The sequence below is a fragment of the Osmerus mordax genome, chromosome 17 (assembly GCF_038355195.1).
Source record: "Osmerus mordax isolate fOsmMor3 chromosome 17, fOsmMor3.pri, whole genome shotgun sequence".
In the NCBI taxonomy this organism is placed as follows: Eukaryota; Metazoa; Chordata; class Actinopteri; order Osmeriformes; family Osmeridae; genus Osmerus; species Osmerus mordax.
Genome location: NC_090066.1, coordinates 946,822 through 963,235, shown reverse-complemented (window position 1 = coordinate 963,235; position 16,414 = coordinate 946,822). Strand labels below are relative to the sequence as shown.

General features: G+C 46.7%; 1 protein-coding gene across 4 annotated transcripts; it reads right to left on the bottom strand.

Annotated features, from left to right (window-relative positions):
• Positions 1-8,829: 8,829 nt before the first annotated feature.
• Positions 8,830-11,951, bottom strand: LOC136960164 (transmembrane protein 53-like). 4 transcript variants are annotated; one of them, XM_067254527.1, is made up of 3 exons: positions 11,738-11,951; positions 10,451-11,169; positions 8,830-9,881 (listed from the first exon to the last, which is right to left on the bottom strand). In XM_067254527.1, exons 1-3 carry the CDS (start codon positions 11,761-11,763, stop codon positions 9,520-9,522), a joined length of 1,107 nt encoding a protein of 368 aa, XP_067110628.1. In that variant the 5' UTR covers positions 11,764-11,951; the 3' UTR covers positions 8,830-9,519. The 4 variants fall into 4 exon arrangements, with proteins under 4 accessions (XP_067110628.1, XP_067110629.1, XP_067110627.1 ...); XM_067254528.1 differs by having other exon boundaries at positions 11,855-11,951; XM_067254526.1 differs by having other exon boundaries at positions 11,665-11,753.
• Between the last annotated feature and the right edge of the window lie 4,463 nt (positions 11,952-16,414).

Genomic DNA, 16,414 nt, shown 5'->3' with positions numbered 1-16,414 from the left:
GAGTGCCACAGTTTCCTACTTATGCTCTCCCAAGAATTGATTATAACAACTTCATTTTGAGAAATGCTTAAATCACCCTCTAACTACTGTGTCCGAAACATCTATGTTGTTTCAAAACAAAATGTTTACCGTTCCTGTATTATAGTGACACCTCCCATTAGGGTCTTACACTTTGGTGCTCAAGCAGCCTAAACAAGATGTAAACACTCAGATCTGGGGCGACCCGGAAGCTGACTGTGTTGGGTGCGTACCATACATGCTAAGGCCCACACTCAGTGACCTGGGTTTGATTCCGGCTCGGGCCATTTCTGCCTGTCTCCCCCCCTCTCTCCCATACCTTTCCTGTCTGTCTCCCCCCCTCTCTCCCATACCTTTCCTGTCTGTCTCCCCCCCTCTCTCCCATACCTTTCCTGCCTGTCTCTGCCTGTCTCCCCCCCTCTCTCCCATACCTTTCCTGCCTGTCTCCCCCCCTCTCTCCCATACCTTTCCTGCCTGTCTCCCCCCTCTCTCCCATACCTTTCCTGTCTGTCTCCCCCCCTCTCTCCCATACCTTTCCTGTCTGTCTCCCCCCCTCTCTCCCATACCTTTCCTGTCTGTCTCTCCCCCTCTCTCCCATACCTTTCCTGTCTGTCTCTGTCTCTGTCCAAATGCTGTGTCTGTTAGTGGCATTCCCGTCCTCCATCTTGTCTGAAAGCACAGCAGTGCTTTAAAAGCGTTCCAGCTGTGAGCATGACGTGTTAAAGCCCAACAGGTAGAGAGGCATCACACCGGCCATTTTAAACGATGCATCTCCTGAACCTCTCGTGTCTTCGACAGATGTCTCCCTGCCAGGTCGACGTGTGGGCTTCCTCAGGTCCGCTTCCTCAGGTCCACTCCCTCAGGTCCACTCCTTCAGGTCAACTTCCTCAGATCCCCTTCCTCAGGTCCGCTCCCTCAGGTCCCCTTCCTCAGGTCCCCTTCCTCAGGTCCACTTCCTCAGGTCCACTTCCTCAGGTCCACTTCCTCAGGTCCGCTTCCTGTCCTCTGCTGGTCTTTTTGCGGTCTGGGCTTGCTGTTCCTAAGGCAGTAGCCAGGAAGCCCTTACCCCAAAAAGGATCGGCAGGGGACCCAAACGTCTCTCCTCCAGGGCCGGGAAGGGGCCCTCCTCCAGCCCGGCGCCACACCCAGAACCACACCCAGAACCAGAACCACACCCAGAACCAGAACCACACCCAGAACCAGAACCACACCCAGAACCACGAAGTAGAAGTAAAATAAGAGAAAGTTCTAAGTAGAAACTTTTACCAAAGATGGGGACACCAGCTCTTTAAGAGGTATATACACATTTCATCTATATAGATACACATTTCATCTGTATAGATACACATTTCATCTGTATGCAACAGATCTATATCTCAGGTGCTTTTGGGTTGTTCTGAATAAACAGCATGACCATAACATGAATCACCCCCAGGAGTGGAAGAGAATGGCCAGGGGCATCATGAAGTCGCACCGAGAAACACTGTTAACTGTCCTGCTGTAAGCCAAGCAAGTGACGTACGTGACAATCCCTCCTTTCCAGGGCTTTAATCAACCAGCGCTGGAAACCGATTCATAAGGAGACTTTCTAGAATGTAGAGCTGTAGGAACTTCAAGCATAGACCCTGTGACGTGTTGGGCTTACGTAAGCTTGGTAATCATCCAGGCCCATGTGCATCGACCCCCCCGGCTCTTCCTGCTTCTTGTGCACTCTCTCCCCGGGACACCAGCTAAAAGCTGCTGCTTTAACCCAAACCATGTGACACTTCACTGCCCAGGGCATCTCCCCCTTTCTCCCCCCCTGTCCTCCTCTCTCTCTCCATCTCCCCCTCTGTCTCTCACTCCCTCTGTCTCCCTCTCTCTATCCTTCTCGTTCCCTCTCTGTCTCTCTCTCCCTCCCTCTCCCCCTCTCCCTTTCCAGTCTATTTTTCCACCTCCTTGTTCTTCTTACTTGCTGGCCTCTCTTTCTTTGCTCCATACCCCCACAGCCTCTCTTCCTCAGCCTCACACTCTCTCAGTCTCTGTCCCCACAGCCTCTCAGCCTCTCTCCCCCTATCCTTCTCTCAAACAATGATTCGCATCAGATAGAGGAGGTGATGTCACTACAGAGCCACAGGTCCTGGATTAGCACCTCAGATTACGATGCTCTAACTGTGACCCAAAGAACACCAGCAAAGCTACACCATTCAGTCACTCACAAAGAACAGGAAGAAGTCCAGCGATGTCGAGTCATTGTTTAGTTGCAGATCGTGAAAAGACTCATCTGATGTCCCCAGCGCTCACATCTCCTTCCCAGAACACCCCTCTCCCTGCCCCCACGGTCAGCCCAGAACACCCCTCTCCCTGCCCCCACGGTCAGCCCAGAACACCCCTCTCCCTGCCCCCACGATCAGGAGGAAACAGCACTGGAATGACCCGGAATCAATTAACAGTGAGTGCTGCATCCGCTAATTGAGCTAACAAACCTCTGACCTTCAGATTTGGGGGCGGGACTCCTGGGAGGGGCGAGCACTGCCTATTGGGAACGCATCACGCGTCACCTAGGAAACAGGGCGACGCCTCAATTGTGTCATCAAGGGGGTGGTGGGGAGGGGGGGGGGGGGATGCAGATGGACTTTTGCTCCCCTCCATGTTGCAATAGATCTAATTAAGTTGGTGGTTTAATGGTGGAGTGTGGGGTTCTGCTAGGGCAGCGAGGGTGGAGTGTGGGGTTCTGCTAGGGCAGCGAGGGTGGTGGAGTGTGGGGTTCTGCTACGGCAGCGAGGGTGGTGGAGTGTGGGGTTCTGCTAGGGCAGCGAGGATGGTGGAGTGTGGGGTTCTGCTAGGACAGAGAGGGGCCTCGTCTCAAATGGGTCATTATGAACAGTCCCGCATGTCAACTCAGTGTGCTTTAGTTTGTGACCTCTTTGCTGACCTCAATAAACATGAAAGGAATAAAACAACTGTTTTTGAACTGTGTTTGTCTGTGATTTCTGTCCATAGTATAAACAAATGTGTTGTTGAGATAGTATAAGCAGGAACAGTCTTTGACGTAGCTTGGTAGAGATGAGTATGTGAGCAGAGCACACTTCACACTATTGAGATGCCCCCATCAGATCCCTCGACTCCGTTCTGCTCTCCGCTCTGCAAATCAAATATCTGGGTCTCTACCGCCCCCAAGAGGACACTTAAAGAACTGCAACAACCTCTTAATATTAGACCTGCAAACAAAGCTTTTTTCCCCACACGTTCTTCTGCTTCTTCATCGGTCCAACTTTTACAATAGAAATGTGTCCTGTAGATGTTTACATCCAACTTCAAATACATGCGTCTTCGTTGACGCGGGTGACCTCAGGAGTTTCACCGATTCACAGCGGTTACACAAGCAAGCAGCTAGCTAGCAAGTGGTAGTTAGTCTAGCTACTTTAACTGTGTGAATTAGATAAACCTTACTGTACCTTCGTAATTGTCGATGTAGCTCGAAACACGTTATGAAACCCTTTTCCCTCTTGCTTGAAGGGCAGCAACATAGAATCCAATGTAACTACATCCTTAATTGTCATTTTGGGAAGATCACCCAAACTCCTTGGAAAAACTGCATTTTGGGTGAGAGAACTAGGCTAGTGCTAACGTAACTTGCTAGCTATCGGAGGTTGTTGACCTGGCATGCGTGTCAAAAATATTTACAAGTAAAGAAAAAAACTAAATATGAACACCGCATATAGATTTCTATCTTTGAAACCTGAATTTAGGTGCTGAAAAGATTAGTATCTTCGAAATCCGATTTTTAAAAGGTAAATTAAGGAGTTCCATTTCCCCCAACTTTTGCAAAACAAACCATTTGAAACTTTTTGGGTATTTAAAAAAAAAAAATAATAATATTTTGGGGGGGGGGGATTTTTTTTTTTTTTTATCAACCATTTGAAAATAACACTCAAAACCTTTTTTTTAACAAACATTCATTTTTTTTTTTAACGTTTTTTTTCTTCTTGCCTTCTGCCTTGCTCCATTCTAGCTTCGTAGACTAGCTTACGTTTGGTGTGTGTGATAGCCAGGAAATGAAAAAAGGCACACAATGACAACAAATAATATTGATCATGCCTCTAAATAAAGACAAAAACTAAACTGAGTCTGGCTTTAAAATGTAATAAATAGAAAGTTCAGATATTTGTGTAAAAATGTAAGGAGTGAAAGTAAAAAGTTGTCAGAAAATAAATAGTTAAGTACTGATACCAGAAAAGTCCGCCCCCCCTAATGTTAGGAATGTTCTGGCCAATCTGGTCCAGTGTTTTCCAGATGGTGATTAATAGGCATTACAAAGTTTGGGAGAATATTGGGTCAACACTTTTTTATTGGTTGGAACAATGACTAACTTCTTGTACAATCGAAAGGTACAATAACAAACACTAACAAGTTCTGTTCGAGAAATTTATTCTGCCCTTAGGGTCTAAAGTCTGGTGAGACAATGACATGATAATGGAGAAAAGATTTGTGGAAGAATGGGGGGGGGGGTTTTCGTTGAAAAACATTTTGGGCTGTTTGCCTATTCAGTTTACTGGAAGTGACACTGACTGAACTGCGACTCACACAGATTCTTAATTGGTGCCAGGTTTGTGATCAGAATCAGAATGGGATTTATTCGCCATGCAAGTTTGCACAGACAAGGAATTTGCTTTGGCAGGAAGGTGCATACAATAAACATATAGGGACCTAAAAATTTAAATATGTGGACTATCTATACTAAGGGTACATAAACTAGCAGTACTAAGTACTAAATCAAAACACCTCTTCAGTCTGTCCCATTAAATCCTGCTCGCACTACCTTCCCCCCTCCCTCCTTCTAAGCCACTCTACCCATCCATCCCTCCATCTATCCATCCATTCATCCATCCATGTATTTATTCATCCACCCACCCACCCACCCATCCTGCCATCCATCCCATCTCGCTCTCCATCTGTAACTAAAGCACAGCTCTGTCATCCCACATTATCCAACAACGTCCTACCATGTTCCCTGTCCCAGGCCAGTCCTCAGACATACAGTAAGCGAATCCAACTGCGCTGCAAACAGTCGACCATTAGAGGCTGTCAGTGCCAATTACTGTAAGGGTTAGGGTTACTGTAAGACGGGACGTTAGTGACTTCCAACACAGCACTATTAGTCAGCAACACACTCTCTGTCTATGTCTCTCTGTCTCTCTCTGTCTCTCTCTGTCTGTCTCTCTCTGTCTCTCTCTCTCTGTCTCTCTCTGTCTGTCTCTGTCTCTCTGTCTCTCTCTGTCTCTCTCTGTCTCTCTCTCTGTCTCTCTCTCTCTCTCTCTCTCTCTGTATCTCTCAGTTCAGTTCAGTATGCTTTATTAACATGACAGTTCGGGTTGAGCAGTATTGCCAAAGCAGTCCATATTGAATGGACATTTTAACATATATATCATAACATTTTACAAGGAGTCTAACAATAATAATATGGCAAAATAACAGTAACATAGTAAGTTGAGGACTGTAGAAAAGTAACCTCTCTCTCTCTTTCTCTGTCTCTCTCTCTGTATCTCTCTCTGTCTCTCTCTGTCTCTCTGTCTCTCTCTGTCTCTCTCTCTCTGTCTCTCTTTCTCTGTCTCTCTGTCTCCCTCTCTCTCTGTCTCTCTGTCTCCCTCTCTCTCTCTCTCTCTCTCTCTCTCTCTCTCTCTCTCTCTCTCTCTCTCTCTCTCTCTCTCTCTCTCTGTGTCTCTCTGTCTGTCTCTGTCTCCCTCTCTCTGTGTCTCTCTGTCTCCCTCTCTCTGTCTCTCTCTCCACAAACACACTCACTGATTGTTTTTGGGAGAGCAGTCACCATCAATTAAAGTGACATTCCGCTGATTCACTGAGCACAGATTCAGGGACCCAATTAGTTTCTCCCTGCGTGTGCCTGAGTGGGGGAGTTCACCTAATAAGTCCATCTAATGGCAATTTAGTATGCATAAGCCACCTTATCTCAGTATCCGATTGCACTATGTTGACCACTCACGCTGATCATTTTATTCTTATTTTTATATATATTTTATTTTATATTTAAATTTTTGTATTCTTAGATTGTTTGGTTCTTAAAAATAGTTAAACTTTTGTACTTTTACTTAATTTAAGATTCGTATATGTTTAGTGTTTGCACCTCCCTGACACAGTAAATTCTGTGTTTGTATAACATACATGTTCCCTCACAGCTGAAAGGAGAAGCTGTTACACAGCCCTGCCGCTACAAGGGGACACGGGTGGGTGGTGAAGACCAGGGCAGGACATTTGGGTCTGGGGCTAGGCCTGGGGCTGAGGCTGGGGATAGGTCTGGGTCTGGGGCTAGGTCTGGGTCTGGGGCTAGGGCTGGGGCTAGGCCTGGGGCTAGGTCTGGGGCTAGGTCTGGGTCTGGGGCTAGGGCTGGGGCTAGGCCTGGGGCTGAGGCTGGGGATAGGTCTGGGGCTGGGGCTAGGGCGGGGGCTGGGGCTAGGTCTGGGGCTGGGGCTAGGTCTGGGGCTGGGTCTGGGGCTAGGTCTGGGGCTAGGTCTGGGTCTGGGGCTAGGGCTGGGGCTAGGCCTGGGGCTGAGGCTGGGGATAGGGCTGAGGCTGGGGATAGGTCTGGGGCTGGGGCAAGGGCGGGGGCTGGGGATAGGTCTGGGGATAGGTCTGGGGCTGGGGATAGGTCTAGGGTTATTCAGGAGAAATCTGGATTTCAGGAGAATCCAGATTTAATAGGTGTTCCTGGCAGCTAGGGGGGGGGGGGGGGCTTGGGGGAGGGGGGGCCACCCACACTGGGGCTCATCCCAGTGATGATTCATACCAGCTTTGAGTCCACAACACCAGGGTATAAAACTGGGAAACCCTGTTGGTCGTCACTTCTGCCCCATCCTGGCCAGACACACCAAGAAAGGTAAGTGCCTCAGCAGCCACTGGGTCTCCTGTAGGTGGGAGAAGGATTAAGGTGCTTTAGGATGTAGATATTAATAAGGGAAAAACACTTAATGGGGTGCAATCCCTTTTGAAGGTGACTTGGTGTTGTTTCTCGAGTCAGTCCTCAGGATGCGTCTCTCCCTCGCTACCTCCCTCGTCATGTTCTGCTTCTCCTCGCTGGGGGCCACATCAGCAGCACGCAACAGCACAGAAGTTCTGGAGTGGAGCATAAAATTGTTGGCCAACAACACGATCATTCAAATCAAGAGAGAGAAAGAAAGGGTACACACACTTTGCTCAGTGTTCTGAAAACCTTGTTTGATTTGTCATCAAAGCGAAATGTGTGTGTTTGATGTGGGGAGAATGTTTAGTGGATAAGATGCTTACATCCAACATGTTGAACATTAATTTAGTCACTCTGGCATGTCTCTTGATCTTAAATCATTCAGAGACAAATCTTCAAATGACAGAAGATAAAATAATAATGTTTAATTTAGTCGAGGTCCATTCAACACTATAAATCATCAAACCACACTGAGACTGACAAGACCACAGAGACAGGATCAACAGGATTCTCATCACTCTTCTCTTGCACCCAGTTACTCAAGGACAGCCATATAACTATGGACCTGCCAGCCATCCCCCCTATCCAAGGCCTGGTCTCCCTCCTACACAACCTGGCCACCCTGAAGAGACAGCTGCAGAGCTCTCGGCTCTCGGTTCCGGAACAGATCCAGGTCAACATCTCCACCATGAAGAACGACGTGGAGAGATTAAACCGGATCCTGGAGTGCCCAGGCTGGGTCCAGGGTCCAGGGGAGCTCCCGAGTGCCCAGGCTGGGTCCAGGGTCCAGGGGAGCTCCCGAGTGCCCAGGCTGGGTCCAGGGTCCAGGGGAGCTCCCGAGTGCCCAGGCTGGGTCCAGGGTCCAGGGGAGCTCCCGAGTGCCCAGGCTGGGTCCAGGGTCCAGGGTCCAGGGGTGCCCAGGCTGGGTCCAGGGTCCAGGGTCCAGGGTCCAGGGGTGCCCAGGCTGGGTCCAGGGTCCAGGGTCCAGGGTCCAGGGGAGCTCCCGAGTCTAAATGCCCCTGGGAGATTCAGGGAGAGTCAAACCTTAGAGAGTCTGGAACTGGTGCAGCGCTACATGGAGACACTGATGCTGAACACCGCCAAGCTCAGCGTGTGCTGATGAGGGAGAGGTCTTTTTTAGTACAAACACATTTATACCCACTCACACAGGCCTGAAGAGATGTGTGACCCTATTTTCAATTCACTTTTTCAACATGCTGTATAAAACAAAGATACAAATGCATATATATAGAGAGAGTAACTTAAAACACCATGTAGCCGACAACAAACAGTAATAACGGCACTTAGGAATGCTTGGCTGGACCTGATGTTAGTTTCCTCCAGGATCACAATGACTCGTATTGAGAGACTTGTTGCTCTTGTTGGTTAGTTGTAACGGTTTTAAATTCTTGTACTCGCTGTGAAATATTTTACTGTTGTTGTTTTGTCTTCTTTTCTACGGGTACACTCTTGCACTTTTTGAGCTTCATGTTGTTTAATTGTAACTTGTTAAGATAAGATTTCCAGAAGACACCCAAGTTCTCCTAACCCTCCAGGACAGCGTCTTGTTTTAACTAATTATTATTATATAATTATCAATAATTATTAATATTATCATAGCAGCCTTTCAACAACAGTGTGCATCATCTAGCAAGTATGGGTGGGTTTAAGAAAGAGTTTGGAAATAGAAATGCTTAGGGATCAGTCACAGTAACTTTGGCCTTAATAGACTGGATCCTAGGAAGAGCAAAGGTTGACAAACAGAAATGATTAAAGTGCAGAGGGCAGCTTACTGAACATGAAGAAAGTTACATGTCTTTGAGTCAATGAAATTAGCACCACACATTATGTCAGTATCAGGTTCACTTCTTTTTAAAGTTCAAGTAAATAAAACATTTTGTCTGTTAGCTCAACAGATTCCTTGCGTTTCATAAAAACAAACATGTTTTTCCACTCACTGTTATCGTGTAACCCTAACCCCAAACTCTGAGTTTACAAACTAAACAGAATTGAACTCACATGGCTTTGGCTTGACCTATATCACCCGTGTAATTTATTGTATGTAACTGTGTCACTCAAGTTGTTTAAAGCACCACAAGATAAGATTGGATCAAATATTGATGCATGGTACTGTACCGTAGAAAAACATCTTGCCCCACAAGACAATACTGTGAACGCTAAAGATAAATACAAAACAAACTGGTATATATGGACAACTTATTGATTTGCAAACTGTTTATACACTTTATGAACAGATGAATATTTGAGTACAATAAGTCAAATCAGATCAATAAATAAGTTCAAATGTTATTTTTGTTAGTGAAACTTAAAGACTCTTCTGGGGGGGGGAAGTGTTATACATTACATTTCTATAGTGAGAATGTCACTTCTTTCAGACAGAAGGTATATCTGCAATGTGCCAACTGGTAAAAGTACTAATTTCTCAAAGATAATCAATAATCAATAGCACTGCCTTTTCCAGTGAAGTGAGGATCAGATGGAACATACTCTGACAGTTTGACCTGGGTGCACCAGCAGCATGGCCGTTACATCTTCGCCTGGAGAGGGTCGAGGGAGAGAGAGTTCACAAACGTCTCCAACATGGAGAGATATTCCTGCGGGTGACAGCGCAGATGCCCCGCGTGTATAGACTCTTTCCACTTCCTGGTTTCCACGACAACGCCCCTCTTCCTCCAGTGGTCGATGACCGCCTCCATAGCAACGGGGTTGCACAGACAATCGTTTTCACAGAAGAAGAAGAGAGCAGGGGAGGTCACAGGGCTGTTGTAGAACACCTGGATGCAGTTCAGGTAAGTGTCTGCTGTGTGGGTCTTAAAGAGCCAAAAGTACCCCAAGGCCAGTCTCCTCACCAGAACCTCCATCCGAGGAAACAGTGTCTTTCCTAGACCTGAAGGACACACAGAGAGATACACACACACAAACACACAAGATAGTTATTCAGACTATGCGATTGCAACAAGCCTCACAGCAGCTAGACAGCTTACTTCACAGTTGCAAGTTGGATTGAAAGCAGACATCAGCTTAACATAATTTCACTTGAGAAATCATCGTACTTAGCTCCTACAAGCATAAAAAACAGGTTTTATATTTCTTCTTTGACATATGATTGGAACGTGTAAAGTATAATAGCAGTTGATAAGAGGGCTGATTAAAGCTCATTAAGTTGACCTCAGTAAGTTGGACATTTACATTTAGTCATTTAGCAGACGCTCTTATCCAGAGCGACTTACAGTAAGTACAGGGACATTCCCCCGAGGCAAGTAGGGTGAAGTGCCTTGCCCAAGGACACAACGTCATTTTTCACAGTCAGGAATCGAACTGGTAACCTTCTAATTACTAGCCCGAATCCTTAACCGCTCAGCCACCTGAACCCCGGACTCCTGGACAACCCAACCTGCACAGCCAGAGGCTTAACAACATACGTGAGCACACTACGGTCTTCCTTCTTTGCCTTACCTGTCGCCATCTGCTCCAGGGACCCCACCACCATGCTGTCGTACACCTGACCTCTGACCCTGCGGGCCAGGTGGGAGAGCTCCCCGGGCCCCTGGGCCATGTGCATGAGCAGCTGGGTGAAGGTGAAGCCGCCGATGGAGGAGGCGTGCACCAGCAGGGGGCGCTGTGTGAAGCGCGGGTCTCCCAGGACCTGGAGGACCTCGGCCCCGTACTCCAGCGCCCAGCGGGGCCACAGGAAGAGCCACACGTTGCTCTCCACCACCAGCACGTCCAGGCCGCGACCCAGGTAGAGGTCCCGGTACTTTGCGATGCCGGCCGGCCTTGCGCCCAGCCAGGGGAAGAGGAGGAGGAGTGGACGGACGGGGGAGGAGAGGGGGAGGAGGGGGGAGGAGGGGAGGACGGGTGAGTCTGAGGGGGAGAGGGGTGCAAGGATGTAGGGTGAGTCTGAGGACGGGGGGCGAATGGAGGATTCTGGGGGAGAGGAGGGAGGGGGGTCTGTGTGAGATGTGGCTGTTTCAGGGAGGAAGGGAGGAGAGGATGTGGAAGGTGACTGGGTCGAGGACAGGGAGGTGAAGGGAGAGGAGGAGGAAGGGTTGGAGGGACGTGGGCCCATGTCTGCCTGGGTAGGGCTGCTGGAGTAGTAGATGATGTTTTTGCTGATCCTTTGTGCGATGATCCCGTCCTCACACATCACAGACATCTTGGCGCTGGAGTGGGAGCTGCAGGGAACACATTCAACATGTCAATGATTCCAGCAAGGAAATTATTCACAGCTTATCACACGCTCAAACACATACACACACTGCTAATCGCATCAACAAAAATATGTTACAGTGGTTCAATTGTGTTCTAGTGGTTTGTAGACTACAGGTTTAAATGTTACAGGCTAAGCCTGTTGCCACTTAAGAGACTGTTGCTGCTAATGAGAGATTGGGCTTAAAGCATAAATGTGGTAACAGAAGTAGGCATACTCTACCACTTTTCCTGGTTTTGCAGTAATATTGGTTACAGCTGATAAAGCGTAAACCTTTGTATTCCATAAAACACGTCCTCCTTCCGTGAACATTAGGCTGCATAATTAACCAGAATAAGTGCTGGGACATTATTACAAACACTAAAAACACGCTCTGTTATGTTTCCTGCCCTCGAAAAGCTACGAAATATAAAAGTCGGAACAAACCCATCATCGCGGTCAGTAAAACAGTCAATCCTACCTATTTCCATGCAAGTTATCGTATGGTAGAGCAATCAACGTTACACACATGCAGTGCTCATGTTTAACTTTACCCCCACAAGAAATCGAAAATCCCCATTGCAGCTTGAAGTCGTTGTTGGGAATTAACCCCTTAACAGATAACCCATCAAATATTAACACAATTGGAGGTGTTCGCAGAATAAACGGACTGTCTGTTCGTCATCCCACTTGGGTCGATAAGGAACGGTGCTCAATGCCAAAAGTCTTTACTCCGCCTCCACGAGCTCCTCTTCCGTACCCCTCAGCTGCGCGTGACCAGTTTCCATCAACGTAGAACTGCGCTCAGCACAGTAAACTGCGTTATCGGTAGCGCCGCCCCGTCGATTAGATCTGACGAGGTTGGATGTTTTATTGCTATAGGCTAGTAAAAATAGGAAGTGTCAGTTGTTTATATTGTGTTCTTAATCCATCCGAGGTTATTTTTACTACGTAGGCCTACACCCTGATCCTGATAGCTCTACAAATCTACAGATGTTTTTAAATACTGCACTCCAGAAATAAAAAAAAATCACTTGGCAATTGAATTCAAGCATAATTATTCTTGATTGTCATGGCTTTTTTCTCTCGGTCCTGTGCTGCAAGGTGTCACGTCGACCCCTTGAGTTTCATCTTAGGTTTCAAATAACACGACATTCTGTATTAGGACATGGCGCTGTTGCAATGAGTTGGTGGCATGAAATTGTGATGACGTGGCCCAACTGACTTCCACGCGGTGGTGCCAGACACCAATTCAAATATCTTGCATCGATTCAGAAGTCTGGACGAGCGGAAATGACAGCTCCCGTGCTCGCTTTTTCTCGAATAACCGTTTCCATGGGTTTGAAAACATGTAAACTTTTCAATATTTTTATTTAATTATACATCAAGCACCTCCTACTATACGATTATTATTAATAAGACTTTATTTATATAACGCATTTCATACAATAATTGAAGCTCAATGTTCTTTACATAAAATCAATAAAAACAATAATACAAGTGATAAAAGTAATACAAATAAATACGAAATTCAAATATAACTCAACAAAGTACAAGCCGCAGTCTTATTGTTGATATATCTTTGTAATATGTTTTTTCGAAGAAATGTAATAATATTTCTGTATTTTTTTTTTTAACTTTCCATGGGTTAGCTACTGAACAACCCCTCTCACCCAGTCCGTCAGGTAGGTTACTAAGTGTTACCTGAGTAAGGGCATATGGCGTTACTCAGCGTGATATGGCGTGAGTGGATATGACGGTTAGGCTTGTCTATTTTCCAAACATGTTTCTCTTCTAAAATACTGGAATTCTGCTATAGCTCACTTGTAAATTAACTGAAACTGAACATATTTGTATGCATGTTTTAGTTTGAGTATTGTTTGGTCAAGGCGTAACACATTACTGCATTTTTAATCAGTGATTAATCATTCGATTTTTGATTAATGTTCTCCGTCAGAATAACACAAACAAATCCGACCACTGTTTATTTGAAAGGTCAAAGATAAATAGCCTAAGCCATATCCATATTCATGGAATTTCATGTTCTGATGGTCAGGCTTTCCTTGGTCAGGCTCTAGACTGTAAGGACATTTGTTTGGGTGAAAAACCACACTAAATAACACAATATCTTATATCAGGGAGTCAGGTGGCTGAGCGGTGAGGGAATCGGGCTAGTAATCTGAAGGTTGCCAGTTCAATTCCCAGCCGTGCCAAATGACGTTGTGTCCTTGGGCAAGGCACTTCACCCTACTTGCTTCGGGGGGGATGTCCCTGTACTTACTGTAAGTCGCTCTGGATAAGAGCGTCTGCTAAATGACTAAAATGTAAAAAAAAAAAATATCCTGGAATCTCCATGGACACGGACATACCAGGAACAAGCCATATCAGTATATCCAAAAGTACAGATTGTCATGGATGAAGCACACTCAATGGAGCTTTTGTGATATTATTAGAAGCTGGCTGTGTGACCACAGTATGTGACGATGTGTGTGTGTGTGTTATCAGTGCCCCCTAGTCTTTCTCAGGACATGATTCAGAGGTAGTTTCAGTTCATCCTCCAAATGTCCTCGGTCGTACCGTGACACCAACATTTCTTTATTTCATCTTTTATGAAACATATTTCATCTCTGTCTGCTTCTCACTCTCCCCGCCACCTCACCCCCCTTCAACACCCCCACTCTTTATCACCTCTCACTGTCATGATAGCTCTGCTGTCAGCTGTCAGAGTGGCCACTGTGCGTGTGTGTGTGTCTGGTGAAATATCTAACTGAACTATAAGTGTTGACATACTGAATCTGTCTTTACATTTACATTTAGTCATTTAGCAGACGCTCTTATCCAGAGCGACTTACAGTAAGTACAGGGACATTCCCCCGGAGGCAAGTAGGGTGAAGTGCCTTGCCTAAGGACACAACGTCATTTGGCACGGCTGGGAATCGTACTGGCAACCTTCAGATTACTAGCCCGACTCCCTCACCACTCAGCCATCTGACTCCCTTTAAGGGGTAGTCTTTAAGAGCTAGTGAGGCAGATAATCGTCTCTCTCTCTCTCTTTCACTCAAACCCAACCTTACTCTATCTCTTTCACACACTCATTCTCTCTCTCACGCACACACACATTAACAAAACATACCCCTTCACTCATGTAATCCTCTAAGGCTCTCTTAAACACACATCCCTCACCCTCTAAAATACAACCAGCTCACCCTACCCTACCCTAACCTACCCTGCCCTGCCCCCCTCCTCATCCCAGACCCCCCTTGTTGCTGTCACGTATTCAGCCGTGCAGCCTCTTCCTCGGTCATTGTTTCTCCATGGCCCCTATTGTCCAGGGAGAGGGAAGAGGAGGAGATGGAGAGAGGGGAGCGAGGCATGGGGGAGGAAGGAGAGAGAGTTCTCTGGCTACGGGAGACCTCCCACTAGCCAGGGAGGTTCTGATGTTCTCTCTAACCCTCTTTCGATGTCTCGCGCCTCAGCAACCTCTCCCTTCTCTGTTAACATGCTCAACATCTACATTTCCCAGACATCTCCAGCCCTCTTCAGCCAGGATGGGACCGCTGTCACCAGCGTAGCTGAATCCCCCCCAGTCGTGTGGAACACGTCAAGAATCCCCCAGCCAGACAAGCTCATGTATTAAACATGCTCTCATCGATTAGGATAAACACATGTATATTCCATGGATACATTGCCAATGCATGTTCGGAGTTGGAATGGCAATGCCAGACTTAGTATGGAAATTCAATTCAAGATGCAGTTTTATCTATCTATCTACATACATAAACTTTAACAATGACACATAATTCTCACACGCCCGCGCCTCGCACGCCCGCGCCTCGCACGCCCGCGCCTCGCACGCCCGCGCCTCGCACGCCCGCGCCTCGCACGCCCGCGCCTCGCACGCCCGCGCCTCGCACGCCCGCGCCTCGCACGCCCGCGCCTCGCACGCCCGCGCCTTGCACGCCCGCGTTGACATTTACATGAATGAAAACAAGCACACACACTACTGAGTACACAAGGACCAGGGGAATGCTTGAATGCACATTTCCTGAAAACACCTGCTTTTCCTGTGTGTGTGTGTGTTTAACACATAAATATGCATAGGCTATTTACATAATGAAAAGGATCCCATTACAGTGCCCACAGAACAGAAAATATTGATGGTGGCTGACACGTAGTGTAGAGGCCTGAACACACACACACACATACACCACAACAGCAACTAATAACAGTATAAAACACATGTTGTGATTTGGTGTTCTGCCAGGAGCTCTATAAAAAGCCAAACAGTGGCAGGGCAGGGTGTGTATATGCCATGGATAATAATGACTGCTGCAGTCCATTGTTCCCTATGAACAAAGAAACATCATCAACATCACAAGGTGCCACATTGTTTCATTGTTTCACCCTTTCCGGATTCTAAGAGCCGGCAGAGCCAGTTCGGAGAGACATAACAACACACACACACATGTACACACACACACATGTACAGACACACACACACATGTACACACATGTACGCACACACATGTACAGACACACACACACATGTACACACACACACACACATGTACACACACACACACACACATGTACACACACCATGTATACACACACACACACATTTACACGCACACACATGTACACACTGACTTTTGACTGGGCTGCAGAATGAGAAAGATGAGTCGAGCGTGTTGGATAAAGGAACTGACTGATCTGTTTAATAATAAAGTAGTAGATATTCACTGTCAGCATGTTTGATTCAAGAGACAAACTGAACACTGATGTACTGTGGAAAATGTGACGCTTAGGCAAGAACACACTCACACACTGTCAGATGAACACTAATAACACACAACACACAAGTAGGGCATTCACTAGAGATCAATAGTGTTTGACTGTATCATATCTGAAAGAAACTGAGACCCACAACAGTCAACAAGGCCCCATGGGAAATATTCTAATCATCCATCAGCCCATTGGCTGTGTCCCTGGTGACCGACAACAATATTGATCTGTGCAGGAGGTCTGTTTAAAGAGTACTGGGTGGTTTAAAATTAAACCTCTTTGAAGTTCCATGGCGAACTTCTATGTTTTCATTACTGAAATATCAAAAAAATAGATTAGTTTTGGGGCTGGCTGTATGGTGTTGTTCTAGATGTTGGAGAAAACAGGATGGTGTTTATAAGTGAAAGTGTGTGGGAACTGCAGCCTGTTTTTCAATCATACCCTCA